We start from the raw sequence: 20785 nt of genomic DNA, 5'->3' as shown, positions 1-20785 counted from the left end.
TGGTTTCTATTTTGGGTGATCTGCATGCTTAAAGAAGCAGTAGCAACTTTTCCTTGTTCTTTGTATTCTTTGCTCCTATTTAATATAGTCCAAACTGTAGACTTGCTGTATCCTAAGTCTCACACAATTATGTTACTAGTGCCACTTTCATGTCTCTTAATGATTTCCAGCTTTTACTCTAATGTAATTACTTTTTTCTCTTTTTATTACTGCTGCTTTATCAGTCTTTCTCTTTTCCATATCAGGAGTTGAATATAATAAAGCCTTATAGGTATCTAAATTAAAGCAAAATGAACAAAAAGTGATTGTGCAAGAGAAAAGAGTTTGCACTTGCAATGATAGCTTTGAGTCAATTGCTGAGTGTCACCAGCCACCGCATGCCAGCACTGCTACTTACCACTGGCTGCTATATTGACAAGTGCTGTCACTCGCTGCAGATTGGTGAAAAATATTTCGCATAACATACGAAAATTGCGTTAACTTATTAATCACTCACTTAAAGCAGGAAAGAGTATAAGTATCATTTCACTCATTTGCGCTAACTGATTATCACGCATATCAAATTTGCATTAAGTGCGGTTTTCCTGTACTAAACAAAATTTACTAGAACAAACTATCTGCTATAACAGACTACTCCAGTATTCTCCACATGTTAGTTATTGTAAAAGTCAACTGTAATTTGATGGCAGTATTTCTCAGCCTTCTTAGGAATAAAGTTAAATATGGGCTAATTTCCAAGTTCATCATCATCAAATTCCTGCCATGTACCCACAAGGGGTGTACAGAATATGATAGTACTACATGAAAAATTTACATCGTTACTAACTTCCTATCTACAATTTTCCTCCAAATCAGTCTGTTACTTGTCAAGACTCCAACATTATCAGATCTTATATTTCTATCATCTAAGGAACTTTGTACAGTATCAATCCACCTATATCTTGGTCTTTCTCTGGGTCGTTTTCCTGCCAACCTGGTAGAGAACACTTGTTTTACTAATCATTCTTATCCTTGTTAGCTCTGCTAATACATTCCTGGATGCTGATAATGTCAAGTTCTTTCCTAATATCCTCGTTTTTAATGTGATATTGCCATTGATGCCATCTGTTCATTCCTCTAATCTTTCTCAAAACTCTCATTTGTGTTTTACTTCTGACCCAGCTCTCAGATCCATAAGTGAACACTGTCTTGTATACAGCTAATTTAGTGTTCCGACTAATTTCTTTCTTATTCCATATGAATTTATTCAATTGACTTCCTGCCATACCAGCTTTGTTGATTCTGTTGTCTATTTCCATATTTAATTTACCATCTTCACTAAAAATCGTACCTAAGTAGCTGAAATGTTTTACTTGTTCCACAGGTTCTCCGTTCACAATCAAGTTGACATTTTCAACAGTTCTGCCTATTTTCATTGTCTTTGTCTTTTTATTTGACCTTAATGCCATATCTATTACAACAGTTATTCAATTTAGTCAGAGAATCTTGCAGACTTGGAGTGGATTTATTTAGAAGTATTACATTGTCCACATAAAGCAAAAAGCTGACATTAACATCTCCAATTTTGATATCATGTTTAATGCCACTTTCCTTCATAATGTGATCCATATAGATAATGAATAAGAGAGGGGATAATGTACATCCTTGTCTCACACCAGATTTAACATTAAACCACCTTCCTGTACTTCCTGCAATTCTAACTGCTGACTTGTAACTCAAATAAAGACTAAGTTAAAGATAAAGATATAATGTCCCGTTGACACCATATAACTGTAGCGTATTGAATAGCTTCTCTCTTGGCACCTTGTCATATGCCTTTTCCAGATCGACAAAACTTAAATACAGATCTTTGTTATATTCCCATGCTTTCTCGACTATTTGTCGTAAAGTGAAGATCTGATCCTGACAGCCTCTATTTGGCCTGAATCCAGCTTGTTCTTCACCAAGCTTTTCTTCCACAATTCTTCTCAACCGTTTCTCAAGTATACTTGCATAGATCTTGCCAGGAACACTCAGTAGGGAAATACCTCTGTAATTCTAACATTCAGTTTTATTTCCCTTTTTATATATGGGTACTATGAGAGCTCTACTCCAATCATCGGGAATTTGTCCCTCTGTCCAGGCCTTTTGTACTTTGCAGTGCAGCCACAGTAAGACTTTTATACCACCATACTTCAGCATTTCTGGTCGAATATCATCTACTCCTGCTGCCTTTCCACATTTCAAGCCTTTGGTGGCTTTTTCTACTTCAAGTATGGATATGTATTCCTGACTGCATGCCTGGTCAGTATTTTTTATCACTGTGCTGTCATCACTGCTTGTTTCATTTAGCAGTTTTTCAAAGTAATTACTCCATACTTCAAGGATATCTTTTTCTCCTGTTTTCATGTCACCTTTATCATCTCTAACTCCTTTTACAGCACTCTTTCCTCCATTCCTAAGCTTCTTCAACAACCTCCAAATATTTTGCCACCTTCTTGATATTTATTTTCTATATTCTTGCCAAAGTCCTCCCATGACTTTTGTTTAGCTAGTTTTACACAGTGTTTAGCTTTCTTACATTTGTCTCTGTATTCTGTAAGAGTAAAAGCTGACTTATTTGCCAGGAAGTTTTGATATGCTTTCTTCTTTTCCTTCACTGTCTCTTTAACTTCCTGTGTCCACCAGGGAGTTCTGATTTTTTTATCCTTGCACACAACCTCACCACATGCCTCTCTGGCAGAATCAATCAATGCTTTCTTCTTTTCCTTCACTGTCTCTTTAACTTCCTGTGTCCACCAGGGAGTTCTGATTTTTTTATCCTTGCACACAACCTCACCACATGCCTCTCTGGCAGAATCAATCAATGCTTTCTTCTTTTCCTTCACTGTCTCTTTAACTTCCTGTGTCCACCAGGGAGTTCTGATTTTTTTATCCTTGCACACAACCTCACCACATGCCTCTCTGGCAGAATCAATCAATGTTTTCTGCAGAGTTTGCCACTGAATCTCTAAAGTTTGGTTCCTGTTCTCAAACTCTTTCATTTTTTCTTCAATAATCTTTGTGTATTTTAGTCTACAGTTCACATCTGAGAGCTGCTCAACTTTTATTCGCTTTAAAACTTTCTTACATGTTATTCTTTTCAATATGAAATTCAATTTTATCCTGATCAAAACTAAATGGTGATCGCTTCCAATTTCAAATCCTCTGTACACTCTGATGTCCTACACCAGAGAGAAACATCACTATCAACAATAACATAGTCAGTAAGACTTTTCTTATTCCTTGCCTCTTCTCTCCATGTGAATTTGTGCACATTTTTATGTTGGAACATGGTGTTAGTAATAACCAGTCCATGTCCTGAGCAGAAATTCAACAGGTATTTGCCATTATTATTAGCTTTGCTCTTTTCTCCAAATTTGCTCAAAATATTTTTGTATGTCTGACAATCATTTCCTACTCTGCTATTTAGATCCCCAATAAGGACCAATTTTCCTTTTTCATTGTGTCAGTTGCTTTTTCTAAAGCGTCAAAAAAGTCCTCCACTTCTACTTTAGTAGAACCTTCTGTGGGACCATAGGCACAAATAAGTCTCATTGTCCAGTTCCCCATTCTCATATTTGCCCACATCACTCTACTTGAGACTGCCTTCCATTCCAGAAGATTAGCCTCATATTTAGTGTTGAATACTATGGCTACTCCTTCTTTTCCTTGATTGTTATTGCCTGAATATAACCCTTTGTATTTATTGCTCAGAAAGATCTCACCAGTTTTGGTCTTTTTTTGTTTCAGTCACCCCTATTATGTCAATCTGGTGCTTATCTAATTCCTCAGCTAGCTCCATTTCTTTGCCATTCAGGCTTCTTATGTTGATAGTACCAATCTTTAACTCTGGTGATATTGAGTTGGGGTGTGTTTTCAGATTTGTTCCAGTAGCTGACTTTAGCAGAGCTAATCTCAGGTGGTATGGTCACTTAAATTGAATGGGAGAGGAAAGATTAGCAAAACAAGTGTTCTCTGCCAGGTTGGCAGAAAAACAACCCAGAGGAAGACCAAGATATAGGTGGATTGATACGGTACAAAGTGCCTTAGACGATAGAAATATAAGATCTGATAATGTTGGAGTCTTGACAAGTAACAGACTGATTTGGAGGAAAATTGTAGATAGGAAGTTAATAATGATGTAATTTTTTCATGTAGTACTGTCATATCCTGTTAACCCCTTGAGGGTACATGGCAGGAATTTGATGATGATGATGATGATAAACAGCAGAATCAGCAAAGCTGGTATGGTGGGAAGTCAACTGAATAAATTCATATGAAATAAGAGAGAAATTAGTCAGAACACTAAATTAGCTGTATACAAGACAGTGTTCAAACCAGTTTTAACTTATGGATCTGAGAGCTGGGTCAGAAGTAAAACACTTGACCAAAGACTAGAGACCACAGATATGAGAGTCCTGAGAAAGATTAGAGGCGTGAACAGATGGCATCAATGGCAATATCATATTAAAAATGAGGATATTAGGAAAGAACTTGACATTGTCAGCATCCAGGAATGCGTTAGCAGAGCTAATCTCAGGTGGTATGGTCACTTAAATAGAATGGGAGAGGAAAGATTAGCAAAACAAGTGTTCTCTGCCAGGTTGGCAGGAAAACGACCCAGAGGAAGACCAAGATATAGGTAGATTGATACGGTACAAAGTGCCTTAGACGATAGAAACATAAGATCTGATAATGTTGGAGCCTTGACAAGTAACAGACTGATTTGGAGGAAAATTGTAGATAGGAAGTTAGTAATGATGTAATTTTTTTCATGTAGTACTATCATATCCTGTACACCCCTTGAGGGTACATGGCAGGAATTTGATGATGATGCTTATTGACAGTCTTAACTCTTCCACTTTAAAAAAATTCACAGTTCTATGATTCCCTTTCCGGAACCTACTATAAATCTTCCAATCAGCGTTTCCTCCAATACTCCTTTTAAAACGCCTATAGCAATATTTCCCTTTTATTTATCAATACTTATTCCACTTTAAAACTTCATAGTTCCACGATTCCTTTTTCGGAATCTGCTATTAATTTTCCTCCGATTGTCACATAAAAAAATCTCAGTTTCCACTGAATCTAAATATCTGCCGGCCTGTGTTCTAATTTTCTCTCCGAACACTGTTGTTTACAGCCATTACTCTGATACTGAACGCCTTCCTTGTCAGCTGTCAATCACACAACAAACTTCTCAGCAAGCATGCGCATTCCATGAAAGTGGTAAGCGAGAAACTAAATATAATTGCTGACATGTTTCTCTGTTAGCGACAAGAGATTGTCTTCATAAAACACAACTTCATATTTTGAACTACAATAAAATTTTTTAAAGTAACACAACTATTCAAATCCAGTAAGTGCATAAAATTTTGAAATGCTTTACATATCACTTTGACAAAATAATTTCAATAACGGGCACATCGCAAGTGCCGACAATGCGTGTTATGAAACTAAAACTAATACATATTCCAAAATAACCAATACGTAAAAATATTCAGAATTTTAAATTATGATTATTTTTACAGGTCCATCATGGGTGTTTCTGGAAGCAGGTATTGGTAATGACTAATCTGTCACCATGGACAAATTCCAACATTCTTTTACCACAGGTGTTACATTCACCTAGACCAAACATGCCACACTCAGGCCTCACCCTCATACTCTTTCCCACTTTTGCATTAAAGTCCCCTAAGATGAAAAGTACATCCCTTCTTGTACTTTTTTTCTTTTTTTCTTGTCTAACACGGTCTGTAGGTTTTCATAGAACTCCTCACTCTCTTCATCAGGACTGTCCGTGTGGGGTGCATAAACTATGATGATTGACACATTGGTAGCATGAGCCTTAAGTCTAATACAAAGTATCCTCTCATTAACGAGATTATAACTAAGAAAAGCTCTTGCCTGAACTTTCCTCATTACCACAGCTGCCCTGTGATGCTTTAAATCACCTCGTGAATAACAACTAGCTTACCATCTTGTCTCTTGAAATGACCTCTGTTCCAACTGGTCTGTGATTCCCCAGATGTCAATTTTATACCTTTCCATCTGTTTACAGACAATATCAAGAGTACCCATCTGTATAGATCTGTACATTCCACGTACCAGTATAAAGTTCGCCTCTGGGGTTAATCCCATACCTTCTGAATTCCTCATTCACAATAACACTGACTTGTGTTAGAGATTGTAATATACTTCTTGAACAGGATCCTCTGCCTAAGCCTTGAACACATCTCTGATTATTTTGTGCAACAACTGATACAGCATGAGATGTATTATAAGGCAAAAACATATTATGATTTTGGAGTGAAGTCTCTGTGAGGAAAAAAGTGGTAGGGTTGCAAATATCCTTTCCACATATCGGAGGGGGGGGGCGGTTATGAACCCAGTTCATCCTATGTTGGCCAGGTGAGTTTTAACTTCAGCTTACTGTGAGGCAAATACCTGGGAGAAAAGGCAGACACCTACTGCATAAGATGAAAAGTGAAATAGGAATGGTTCGCTCCTAGACCTTGAATACTCTAATAGCATTGGGAGAAGGAGCAAGAAGAAAAGAAAGAAAGAAGGGGAGGTACCAGTCTACAGATAATATAACATATATATATATTACATGAAGTAAGGCATGGTCCAGCATCAGGCACCTTGCGTTTGCCACTCCCATACCCAAGTGAGCCCTTCAGGGATGATAAGAACTAACAGTTCAAAGCTGTCAGGCCAGTGAAACCTAATCGGTGCACTAATAAAAGATGAATATATATATATATGTGCCTTTTGTGTGTGTGTCTATTCTGGTATTATCATACTGTATATGCTTCTTATAAAACATATCAGTCTTTTATAATTTCAGTTGTGAGTTAATTGGTGAGAATAGATGAGCATGTTATCACAGATTTAAACTAATTAGTAAAAGAAAGCAGAGTTCTCCAAGAAAGCTATGCAAGGTAGTTACAAGTTATGGAGCACATAAATCTAAATTTTCCTTGTTTAGTAAAAAAGCAGAAAAATAAGTGTAAAGATATATTAATGGATATGTACATGCCATCCTGGATCCAGAACAGATTGTAGATAATTTTTTTAGGAAAGCTCTATTCTTCTTCTTCTTAATCGTTTTAAAATATGAAGAAATATTTCATACACATTTGAATTTGATCCATTTAAATAATAACATAGATTGTCATGTTAGTTTTTAGTATAGCACTTTAATGTTCAAATCCAAAGCCACATATTTATTTTTAATTTGCCTAGATATGACATGGATCTTCAGAGGGTTCAGGAAGCACTTAGTCTTTTTTCTGGTACTCATGATTTTGCCTCTTTCACAAAGTATGATGAATTCAAGATACAGAATACTTTAAAAACTTTGGATCCCATCGAAATGAGGCCATCCCAAGGTTTTTATTATCATTATGATGAATCTAACGATAATGTAGATTTTTGGGATATCATAATAAGAGGCCACTCATTTTTATCCAGTCAAGTAAGCTGATTTACATGTAGTTGTAGATTAATTATGTAAATTCATTTTTAAGATCTTCATTTTTTGATAGATTTAAAACGAAAGTGATTTATGATGTTCATTTGGAATCAGGATTAAGGACCAACAAATGTATGACTTGAATAGCTATGGAACCCAATGGCTATAGTTAAAGGGAGTTTTTCCTGTTTTCCCTTGCATGTTAGGCTCATTGGCCTGTCATGGTAAAGTAATTTGTCTTGTTTTAAAATCTAATTAAAACTGATAGGACTATTAATCCTATCTGCATGGTGTATTAGGACTATCATTCGCTTTTGTTCTTCTTGCCAGTTTGAGGGATGAAAAACCTTAGTTTCTGGGAGGAAACCCTTCTGTATGATACCACCTAACTCACCGTATATTGAAAAGTTCTGAGAATGGTTCTTGAACTGTGCCCTAGATGGGATTCAAACTCAGGTCTTTCCAAACAAAGGGCATCATCAAAAATTGAGCGACGAAAGCTCATATTTAATGTTTATAATTTTGTGTGTTTTTTTTATGGTTAAAAAATTCATAATTGTCATCATATCATTATCAATTTCCTGATATGTACCCTCAAGGGATATACACATCCCTATAACAGTGCTATATGATTAAATTTGCATTATAATATAATGGTTGGCTGAGAGGTTAGTGTATCTGCTCTCCAGCCAAAAATCTGCAGGTTCTTATCCCATTGTGGGCATGGATGTTTGTGATTGTCTGTAAAAATACTAGTGGTGTTGGTGTAGATGATGCGGTTCACTGTAATTGGTGGATTGAGTGGTGGAGACAGAGAGTTGTAGAGTAGGTGTCCTCCCTCAATGAGTCTTTAGACTCCTTAGAGGTGTCACGTAATAATAGTAATAAATCTCCTCACAACAGTTTTCTGCCAAATTGGTCTCTCACTTTTCACCACTCCATTATTGTCATATCTTATATTTCTGTCTCTAGGTCTTTCTGCAACAAATTCACCTAAACTTGGTCTTCCTTTGGGTCTTTTTCCTGCCATTAAAAACCCATTTTGCTAACCTCATTCTGTTTAAGTGATCTTACTACTTTAGATTAGCCTTGTTCCCATTCTTGCACTAACAATGTCAAGTTCCTTCCTAATATCTTCATTTTTAATACAGGGTGTTCACATTGGACCTCGTTTCACCATGTTACTACCACTTAAGTGTATGTACCATGGTGTCGAAATTGTACAAATGAGAAGGAACACTCACCTAGTTTTTGTAAAAAAAAAAAAAAAAAATCTGAATAAAACTTGTAGAGGGTCTGGAGCATTTGAACAACCCCAAACCTTACATATTTCTGCGTTTTGTTTTTTTGCCGTTCTTTGAAACTAGGGAGGTTCAATGTGGACACCTTGTATGTTTCTGCCATTGATGTCATCTGTTCATTTCTCTAAGTTTTCTCAGAACTCTTGTAGTGGTCTGTAGTTCTTTGATCGAGTACTTGATTTCTAACCTAGCTTTGAGATCCATAAGTTGAAATTGGTTTAAACACCGTCTTTTATACTAATAGTTGAGTGTTTTTGGCTAATTTCTTTCTTATTCCATATAAATTTATCTGACTGGCTCCCTGCCTTACCAGTTTTGCTGTTGTCTATTTATATTTGATTTTCCATCGTCACTAAAACTTCTGTCTAAATAGTTGAACCATTTTCTCTGTACTATCTTTGGTCTGAACCAGAGAAATGGTTCAGCTATTTAGGCATAATTAGAAGTTCCTGACAAGTAAGTAAACACATGCCTTGAATAGCTGAACCATTTCTTTGTACTATGTCAGGTCATAATGTTGATTTACTTGTTAGGAAACGTCTGATTATGCTTTCTTCTTTCTTTGCCATTCTAACTTCTTGTATCTACAAGAAACAGAGAGTTCTTGTAGATACAAGAAGTTCTGGGTTTTGTATCTTTCCAAATTACTTCAGCAAATGCTTCCCCAGCCTTAACTAGTTCAGTATTTTCTTCAGAATGTTTTGAAGAAAGTTCACTGAGACTTCAAGGTTAAACTTAGTTTTTGTTTTTGGATTCTTTCATTTTGTTCACAACTATACTGAAAATATTTAAACATGATTAAACAATGGAAAGCATTGTGGGTTTCTATATACTGCTGGCAGATACAAGTGTGTTATGATGAATTAATGCAACAATGTAAAATCATCCCTTGTTTTTTTTTTGCACTGGAAAGAATTCTTTGAATGTCCTTGAAAAAAAACCCAGTAAACTGTGGCGCATTTTTGTTTGTTTCCATGCTACTTGATGTTTTGTTTCTATTGTATGTGCTTTAATTTTTAGACCTCCCACCCAACAGCTAAGGCTAGCCAACAGCACCCATGCAGGGTATCCCCTCATAGGACTTGAGGCTTTCAGTCTAATTTTTTCCACTTGTTGTTTTGTGCAATTTTGTGCAAATTTAATATTGTTTTCCTGACAATGACAAAATATAGAATTGATTAAATGTGTTCATTATTTATTATTTGTGCAATTTTTATTACATTAAACCTTATAATGAATTTAATAAAAGTGTTCACTTGATTAAAGTATGCAGCTGTGCTACAGCATACTCACTGATAGTGAGTTCATCATTTTCTGCTGTGCACCCTCAAGGTGGATATATATATATATAGGATACTATAATAATATAATACAATGAAGGATAGTAATACAATGCATTAATTCATAATGTATTAGTGGTACAATATGATTGCACTACTAATACATTATGAAAATCTTCAGTAAGATCAGCTCTTACATTTCTGTCTTCTAAAGCTTGCCCAACTGCATCATCTCTCTAAATCTTGGTCTTCCTCTGAGTCCCATTTTTGCTTCAAAACACCTATTCCTGATTGCATTTCTGATATCATACTTTTCACCTTTTTTTTATTCATCTCAGCCATAATCATTTTCAGTTTTTGTCCAGTTTCCAGTACTTTGGAAAGGCTTTTGATAGATTACCACATGATAAGTTGATAATCAAACTATAGCAGTGGATTTGGATATTAGACTAGTACATTGCATTGGAGATTGGCTGTCTGATAGGTATCAACAAGTTATATATGGGGGAGCAATATCCCAAAAGAGGAAAGTCACTAGATGTGTTCCTCAGGGGTCAGTTTTAGGGCCATTGCTATTTAACCTGCATGTTGATGATATTGGGGGATATTCAGGCAGAAGATGCAAAGTTGGGAAAAACTTTAATAACTAGAGTCGATGCTGTGGCCTTACAAGAAGACTTGAGTAGATCAAGTGAATGGGAGTGGAGATAATTTTGATCTCATCTCTCAATTTAAAAAATCAGGTAAGAAAACTTTTCCATGAGATAGCCAGCAAACTTCAATATGAAATAAAAGTTGTGTGTTTGCTGGGCATTCAAAGTATGGCTGTTGATGTAGTTTACAGTTTTCACTGCTTCATTCATGACTTTTAAGGCTGCATAGCATATTTATTAGCACTAGCAGCAAGTTGCATACAATGAATGAATACAACAGTATGTTACTGTTGCCAATGGCGCAACGGACTTAATGCATACAGAAAGGTCCTTCTTTTGTCAGTCATTGCCACAAAGCGTGACACATTTTGTTCACTTTATTACATATCAAAAAATCATTTAATACTTCAAAAATATCTTCTCTATGGTCTATATCAGTGCTCTCAAACTGTCGGCCCACGGGCTGCATCCAGCCCCCGAAGCAATTTTACACGCCTCTCGAATACATTTCAATTATGTTTTTGTTGTAAATACGTTGCTTATAGTTTTAGAAACATAGAGATATGGACTGAACTTATGTGTGCATAAGCTCAGTCCATATCTACAATTTACTATCAGTAAATTTAGTTTGCCAGCCGACAGTTGGTGGCGCTTCAGTATTCTGGTGTTTCCAATGCACAGTGCGCAGTTCATATTGTAATATAGATGGAGACAAACTAACATACAGCTTATAAAACCTGTTTATTTGTGCTTGTTGTTAGATCTACATTATATCAATACCTATCGTTTAGAATTGTGCACTTTGAGTGTTGCTCTCATACGAAAATTCATCTTGTTGAATTAAAGTTGTAAATAAAATTATAATAGTGATTTTAATTAAGAGATTAAACTGCAAGCCATATCTTTAACAAAGAGTGAAAGAAAAGTGGACAAAGAAGGACGTGTTTTTCAAGATAAATGGGAAATTATGTACTTTTGTGGTGTTGTGCGCAATAAAATTGTATGTTTTATTTGTAATAAGGGAATATCAGTTCCAAAAGAATACAATTTACGTCGCCATTACGAAATGAATCATGAAGAAAAATTTGAAATGTTGGAAACCAAATTGAGGGAAGAAAAGTTACAGTTTCTGAAATCTGGCTTACAACAACAACAACAAAATTTTTTTACTGAAGCAACAGTTCATGCTAGTTTTGCTCTTGCGCACATCATTGCAAAACGATCAAAACCATTTACTGATGGCGAATTCCTTAAAGATTGTTTGATTAAGTCTGCTGAACTTCTTTGTCCTGACAAACAACAATTATTTTAAAATATTAGTTTGTCAGCCAACATGGTAGTGGAACATATTAATGAAATCGCTAGTGATTTACGATGCCAGTTAAAAGAAAAAAGTATAGATTTTGCAGCATTCTCAATAGCAGTTGATGAGAGTACTGACATCACAGATATAGCACAACTTGCCGTTTTCGTATGAGGTGTTACTGATGAATTTGAAGTAATTGAGGAATTGTTGGAAATAATTCCTATGAAAGGAAAAACTGGTGCACAGGATATTTTTTCTGAAATAAAAACTGTAATAGATAAATATAAATTAAGTTAGGATAAAATGGTTGGATTTGCAAGTGATGGTGCAGCTGCTATGGTTAGTAAAAAAAAAAATAGAGTAGCAGTAAAATTAAGAAATATAGTGAAAGAAGAAAAATTATAGAATAAATTTTGCACTATACATTGCATTATTCATTTTAAAAATTTATGGACTTTACAACCGTGTTAAAAAAACTTTTTTCACATCAAGATCATCATCTGGAGCATACATCAATATTCAAGACAAGCTGAGTTACATTATTAACTGTAAGCTAAAGAAACAATGATATGATCACATGTTAATTTACTGGCATGACCTCTAGTGAAAAAAAAATAAAAAAATTAAATTACATCAAACTAAATTCTATTTACAATGACAGGAATAAACATTCTTTCAGAAACAATGATGTCCTATTTTTAGTGTTACAATTCTTATTTTTGCTTTTAAGATACTGGATTTTTTACAGTCCTGCTTATAGTTGTTCTTAGTGGGGAACGTTCCGTGGGGCGAATATATACCTTCCCATATGTTTGGGATTTTTAGACCATCATTATTGTTCAGATTGGGGTGGTTGATAATAATCTCACATGCTTCCTTGAATTTTCGTTCATATCATGTTTTAGTGCGATGTAGACCGCTAGTGTTTTTCCAGTCAATTCTGTGTAAGGAATTCAGGGCATGATCAGAAAGGCCAGCTTCACCTTAATTATTATATTTAATGTGTCGTTTATGTTCTTTTTGTCTGAGAGGAATTGTGCGTCCTGTTTCTCCTATATATGGTATGTTGCAAATACAATAAATCTGGTATACTCCAGGGTGGGCTAGTGGAGGCAGTGGGTCTTTGGATGAGTTGCGTAAGCTTTTTTAATTTTGCAGGAGGTTTAAAGGTGGCTTTGAGATTGTATTTTCATAGTACTCTGTTTATTTTGTCTGATGTTCCTTTAATGTAACGAATGGTTATAGTTTTACTGTAGTCTTGTTTGTCTTTATTTCTTATTGGAGTTTTGTAGAGAATTTTGTTAATAGTGTTGGCTGTATCCGTTTTTTTGGAAAGTATTAAAGATAATTTTAAATTCGTCTTTTAGTGCCTGTTCGTTGGAACAGATCGTCTATGCCCTGTTTTTTAGCATGTTGATGACACCTAGTTTTTGTGTTGGTAGGAGTTTATGTGTATATATTGTCCTGTATGTGTCGATTTCCGGTAAACAGTGAAGGAAAGATTGCCAGAAGAAGAAAGATGTGTGACAAGTGTATCCAGAAACGGAAGTGTGTTGTGTTTTTCGATTTCAATTGTGAATTGTATGCATTTGTGTTGTTTGTTTATGTGGCTAAGGAATGTGTCTAATGTCTGGCGGCCATGGGACCAGATCACGAAAACATCGTCAGCGTATCTAAGCCAAACTTTGGGTTTTAAAGGAGAGGAATCTAAGGCAAGTTGCTCAAAATGTTCCATGTAAAAGTTAGCAATGGGGGGGGGGGAATAACGGTGAGCCCATGGCTGTACCTTCTTTTTGTAAGTAGAAGGCGTTTAGTCATATCAAATAACCCGACCATAATACATGCGCAAAGAGCGCCGTGATATCTTCAGGGAATTTGTTCTGTAGGAGAAGGATTGTGTCATTGATTGGGACATTCATGAAGAGGGCAGAGACGTCAAAACTGACCAATAAATCATCTTTTTCTAATGTAATGTCTTTGATGGTGTTTATGAAGTGTTGTGTGTTTTTGATATAGGAGGGAGAATGACCTACCAACTCCTTGAGTGTTGCTGCTAATTTTTTGGCTAATATGTCAGGCTATCAATTTCTTCAACTATAGGTCTTAACGATAGACCGACGTATCACTTAATCGAAAAATTAGCATCGACACTCAAGGAGTTGGTAGGTCATTTCCCCTCCTATATCAAAAACACACTTCATAAACACCATCAAAGACATTACATTAGAAAGAGATGATTTATTGGTCAGTTTTGACATCTCTGCCCTCTTCACGAATGTCTCAATCAATGACACAATCCTTCTCCTACAGAATAAATTACCTCCAGATATCACGGTGCTCTTTGTGCATGTATTACGGTCAGGTTATTTTGTATGGCTAAACGCCTTCTACTTACAAAAAGAAGGCGTTTAGCCATACACAGCCATGGGCTCGCCATTATCTCCCCCCTATTGCTAACTTTTACATGGAACATTTTGAGCAACTTGCCTTAGGTTCCTCTCCTTTAAAACCCAAAGTCTGGCTTAGATACGTTGACGATGTTTTCGTGATCTGGTCCAATGGCCGCCAGACATTAGACACATTCCTTAGCCACCTAAACAAACAACACAAATGCATACAATTCACAATTGAAATCGAGAAACACAACACACTTCTGTTTCTGGATACACTTGTCACATATATAATTATTTACATACAAACATGTATTTTTTCTGTATGTGTCGAAGAAAAATTTAATAAATAAAAGAAAGAGAATAGGTTGTCATTATTTATTCTCAGGTTATAAAGGTTATAAAAGGGTTTCATAATTATAAAGAGGTGGTATCCATACATTAGGGGTAAGTACGGTTCAATAAATATATATATATATATATATATATATTCGCTCTCATTTTGTTAAAAAAAAAAAAAAATCTGGCCCGTCAGCTGCTTTCACATCATGCATTTGGCCCGCATGCAATTTGAGTTTAAGACCACTGGTCTATATATTAGGCAAGGTTCTGCAGAATAAAAATTTATTGTGTACTTCCCCTAAATATTCATATCTGACATGTGCACAGAAATTAGCTTTGGCAGCTAATCAATGGACTCATATAGTTGGAAAAAATATATATAAACTCTGATGTAAAAGCAATAACAGCTGATATTTGGCATCTTCGGCCATTCATGTTATTCAGCATTTAACTGTATTGTTAGAAAGGGATACTTTCACAATAATGTTCTTTGCTTTTTCCCCAAGTATAATTTTTTCCATTATTTTTATACCAGGATTTGATCAAGTTTTCTACTCTGGCATGGTCTTTCATGCTCTTAACTACCAGTAGCAATACTCTGTATGAAGCTTCTGTAATGTTCACAGTTACTCCACCTAATGATGAAATGTATAACATCCTTATTGTGGGTTAACTCTTTGTATTTGTTCTGAAAAAATGACAAAGACCTTTCAATGTACTCTTTATGTTTAGCATCAAAATTATGCTTTAATTTGAGAATTTCATTGCTTTATATGAAAGGGTTTCTAATGCAAAACACGGTGTATGTTGGAGTCTTCTTTATCTCCTCCTCCTCCTGTCCAGGGAAATCCTGCTTTTACAAAAATCAGTGCTATATTTTCTTTTTGCTTTTTGTTTTTATTTTCAGTTTTCATTTATTGTTTTGATTGATCATTGTTCATTGCAGCACTTATATCAAGAATTTCTTCACAGTCTATTTTCTCAAATAGGATAGTCAGTTCATTAAACACATTTTTTTATCTTGACTGTTCATTGTTTCCTCACTTGTCACATTTTTTTGCAATGTTTTCATGGACTTCACCAGTTTTGCACTTCAAAGTATCAGTTATAATCCAATGTTCCATATTATCTCTACAAAAAATATATTTTTGTAATTGACAACATAAGGTTGTCAATTACAAAAATCAATGATTGTAGACAGACCCTTATTCCTTGGAAAAATTAGACTCGACTATTCTAGACTATGTTTCATGTTGCACTTTACACTTCATGCAAGTGGCAAGACAGATTGCTCATTTCACAGCATACAGTAGTGAAATGGTGTTGGTTTTATGTACCACTATACACTTGCATGTTGAAATATGTGGAAAAATATATTATGCATATTATTATATTGAGATTAAATGAATTATGTAAAGGAATTGTTTTTAATTAATGGGATTTTTAATATATCATATTCTAAAGTGTATCCAAAAATTTACAAACTAAGATAAAAAAACATTTATTTACCAATGAAATTCTCTTGCAGCCTGCCAGAAAAATCATGTGGCCCACTAGTGAGCCATAGACATATACACACTTTGAGAATGGCTGATATAACACATTCACAAATTAATGTAAAGGAATTGCATCATGTAATGTGATACTATCATCACACTGATTATTGGATATTCATAAGTGACTTGCGAAAATTCTGTGTTTGGTTTCTATATCACAGTTTCTGGATTATATAATTTGTAGTTCATCTATGGTAGTAATGTACAGAATATTTCCAACCTCTCTAGTAGGATTCTTGTAAACCCCCATATGAGAAATTATTATGTATAAAGTGAAGGCTGCAGGATTTTATTTACGTGCTGTAAAGAGATGTACTGAGTACTTGCCATAATTTCAAACAATCCAAGCACATCTCTTTTTGCATAATGTTTGCTCATCAGTAATATTCATAATCATGGTTTGGTTGATCAGTTTATATTACATTCAAGCACTTAAAGCTGTGATGGTATTCTCCTCCTCCCCTCCCCTCATTTTTGCAGATAAACTTGAGTTTCCTATCAGGAAAATCCCTGCGATCTTCAAGCAGCTAATTCAGTTTCATCTGAGAAAACTCAAGATGTCACATTCATATTTGTAAATCCATTACAAAGACACCCTTAATCAGTTAATCACTTTACATCCCTATATCTATTTTTTTTAAATCCTTTGTATTCATTTCTTCTTTTTCTCTTATTGCATGTTGTATCCTTTCTTTTTTTCTTTCTTACCACTTGCTGCGTTCTTTTTGCAACTTTGAGAACTCACTTTTAGGTTACGATGTACTTATCTAAAACTTGAAATTTCTTTCATATCTCATCTTCTCACTGTTTTATTTTGTTTTTTTCCCCATACCTTTCATTTCACTCTTGTCTTTTTTTTCTTTCTTTCACCTTTATGTATTCTCACACTTTTTTCCCCTTCCACTGTTCACTTATTGTTTAAATATTTAATTGATTTAACATGAAAATTTGTTTGTGCTGCAATTACAACTGCTACCTATCACAACATAAATGGTGGGTTGTGTTCCCTCCTGATGATAACAACTGTGTTGCATCTTACTTTTTTATGTAACACACGCAAAAGCTATTACAGGCAAAACTATAATAATCTGTGATACCTGTGTAATGTTCTATCTCCTAATTAGATAGGCATATCATCATCATTAATATTAGGTCTGTTCATCAAAACCTGTCCATCAAAATTCATTAAAAAGTCTATTTGAATAAAACCTGCCTTTGTGAAAATCACTGTTCTTCATTTGATTTTGCCTATTGATATATGATCTAACAAACCAGACTTACTAGTTTTAAGAAAATAAATATTTTCTTATGTTTTTCAGTCTGAATTGCAGTAGATCTGCTAGTTTTTTCATTAATAGGAAATATTTCAAAAATAAGGTAATGTAATGAATGTCTTGACAGAGTATACAAATTTCAGTATGTTGCATTAAGGGACTCAAATCTATTATTTCCCTTAACGCAACATGCTGAAATTTGTTGTCAGGGTACAGATCCAGAAGAATTTCTGTGAGGACTGTTGATGACAACACAATTGTGGATTACAAAGGAATCTACAATAACTAATACCCCTTGTTATCTAAAGAACAAATAATGTGACTTGGTATATATTTTGATTATCTGTAGAATTTGAGGATGGTGAATGGAATCATTGCAATTGCATCTTTTCAGGATTTTTTTTTTTTTTTTTTCAATACATCAATCCCAATACATAAGTGAGAAAAGAAACTATAGCACATCAATGCCATGTATGGGGGTTGCTGTTGAGAGTTGGGAAGAAAAAAAGAATTCTATTAACATTTTACTTGAAGAAAAACATTTGGACATTTTTCTTGGAGGGTGTAGTTGTTGTGGGACATTTTATGAGGAAGGCTATTTCAGAGGACAAAGGTAGATGGAATAAAAAATGAAGAAGAGATGCAAGTTCAGTGTGTTTGCAGTTGGACTGAAAAGGGATGCTGGGCTGCTGCTGCTCTTTTATCAAGCCCAACAGAAAGTGAAGGAATGATGGTTGTTAGCTCAATGGAGTAATGTCCATGGAAATACCTGTAGAAAAGACACATCTAAAAACAGTGTTTGTAAAATAATGGTTGAAGTGAATCAGTGAGAGAGGAGATCATCTATCAGCTGAATTGCTCTCCTCCGGTATTCTGGTAAACGGAATACCAGAATACCGGGGAAAATCTGGAATACTGTTTACCGGAATACTGGAGGTATTCCGGTAAACAGTATTCTAAGGATAGGTGGTGGATTGTATAGTTAGTAGCATAATGGATGAAAAGTGACTTCTTGAGCAGAAAATAATAGTTTTTTAGAGGTTGTGGAAATTAGTGATGTGTTCTGTTTATGCCAGGAGAGGCTGGAGGTAAATGTCATCCAAGGAGAAAGATCAGATAGTGCCTGGTTGTTTATTACTGAGAGTAAGAATAGGTGAGTTGAGATTCTTTGTCCCATTGAAGGATGATATGGAGATCGGTCTTAAGACACCGGTTGCAGATAATTTTGAAGCTTGAGTAGGATAAATGAAATGTACTATCATCATCAGCAGTGCTGTGATTATTAGTGATTGCAAGTTGATCATTTATATATAGGAAAAAGACGGTAAATTATAGAACAGAACCCCTTATCATTCCTACATTGGTGAAGAAACTCAAAAACATGCAGTGAATAACAGTTAAGAAAGCTGGCTACTCAGTTACAGAACGTGGTAAGTAGACTGAAGAATGACAGTTTACCAAGTAGGCCTCGATTCCTGGCAGTGCTTTTTTTGGATGATACACAACGGTGCGGCATATCAGCACCTTTATATTAACAGAGACATATGACACACAGATGCAGTATATTTAGAAATTTGTAATATTCAGTAATGTTTTACACATTTACCTAGTATACAAATAAGCTTTACTAAATCGCATAAGGAATTGACAACGTATACAAATATAAATTAAATTACACTTGAATAAATATTTCCGATATTTCGGCAACGTCATGTTGCCATCTTCAAAAGGAACTTACAAAAAAGGCACGTGCACATAGGCACTACAACACAGTAACTGAGAATGAAGTGATGAAGCTATTGTTCTCCTAAAAGTCCTGATGGTGCCCCTAGTGCGCTAAGTAGGTGTTCTTGGCCATTGGACTGAAGGTCTGCTGATGTAAGCCTCCCAAATTTTTGCCAATCTCATACAACCAAATTTGTTGAGGTTTGGAGAGTTTCTTAGGGCTGAGGCTGATACCATAAATAGATTCAATCCAGATCTAACGCGAAATCCGCCACCTTCCAAATCAAATCACCAACAGTGTAAGACTGGATGTAGCTTGTGTCCTCTCCAAAGCAAGACCACCAAAAACCAACATATCCAACAAGGAATATAAAGCTCTGCAGGAAATGAGGAATAATAAAGAAATAGTTATTACCAAAGCAGATAAGGGAAATGCAACTGTAGTACTTAACCAAAAAGACTACACAGGTAAGCTTATTACTCTTCTATTAGATCGGGCTACTTACCTCCCTATCGAATACAATCCCACCAACTCACAAATCAGAAAACTTCACAGGCTCTTTAAGAAAGTCACTTCTTGGAAGTTACCAATAGATTAAAGCCGTTTAACTCTATCCCCCCCCATATTTATGGACTCCCAAAAATACATAAAGAAAATGTGCCATTACGTCCCATAGTGGATGGCATAGATTCCCCCACATACAAATTAGCTAAACATTTGGGCAAAGTGCTCACACACTATACTGGCAACACACCACACAAAAAACTCAGCCCACTTCAAAGCCAGCATAGAAAACCTTACACTCCAACATACTGACATAATGGTCAGCTTTGACATCTCCTCTTTATTCACAAATAGTCCCACTTAAGGAAACTTTAGAGCTAATCCAAGCTAAATTTTCTCCCGATATCTCAGCCCTATTTCATTGCACAATGAACTCAGGCTATTTCGTTTAGCAGGGAAAATTCTACAAACAAATAGAGGGGACAGCCATGGGTTCACCACTCTCCCCACCCTAGGCCAATTTCTTTATGGAGACCTTTGAAGAAAAAGCCTTAGCCTCTGCCCCACAAAAACCAACCATATGGCTTCGCTACATTGATGATGTGTTCGCTATTTGGCCACATGGCTCTGATACACTCCTCTCCTTCTTAACACACTTAAACAACCAACACCCCAGAATCAAGTTCACCCTGGAAAAAAGAGGAAAACAACAGCCTCCCTTTCCTAGACACACCATCATCCACCAGCCTGATGGAACCTTGGTTTTTCTCAGTTTATAGAAAACCCACCCATACAGGCAGGTACATTCACCAACAATTCCCCCCCCCCTCACAACAATATGGAGTGGTGAAAACACTATACAACATGGCTAAACTAATCTGTTCTAATGACATGGCCCTAAACACTGAACTAAATCACATCCTCGACACCTTCTCAGCCAATGGCTACCCCCCCC

General features: G+C 35.5%; 1 protein-coding gene across 1 annotated transcript in view; it reads left to right on the top strand.

Moving 5' to 3' along the window:
* The window catches only part of LOC150109421 (tRNA pseudouridine synthase-like 1), a 141361-nt gene that overhangs the window by 85467 nt on the left and 35109 nt on the right, over positions 1-20785 (top strand). The window contains exon 5 of the mRNA XM_090408112.1: positions 7270-7501. Within this exon, the coding sequence (XP_090264238.1) occupies positions 7270-7501 (232 nt within the window). The remainder of the gene's footprint in view (positions 1-7269; positions 7502-20785) is intronic.

This window comes from Typopeltis vanoorti, chromosome 2 (genome assembly GCF_054136105.1).
Source record: "Typopeltis vanoorti isolate ZY-2024b chromosome 2, IOZ_Tvanoo_1.0, whole genome shotgun sequence".
NCBI lineage: Eukaryota > Metazoa > Arthropoda > Arachnida > Uropygi > Thelyphonidae > Typopeltis > Typopeltis vanoorti.
This window is presented reverse-complemented; position numbering and strand designations above follow the sequence as displayed.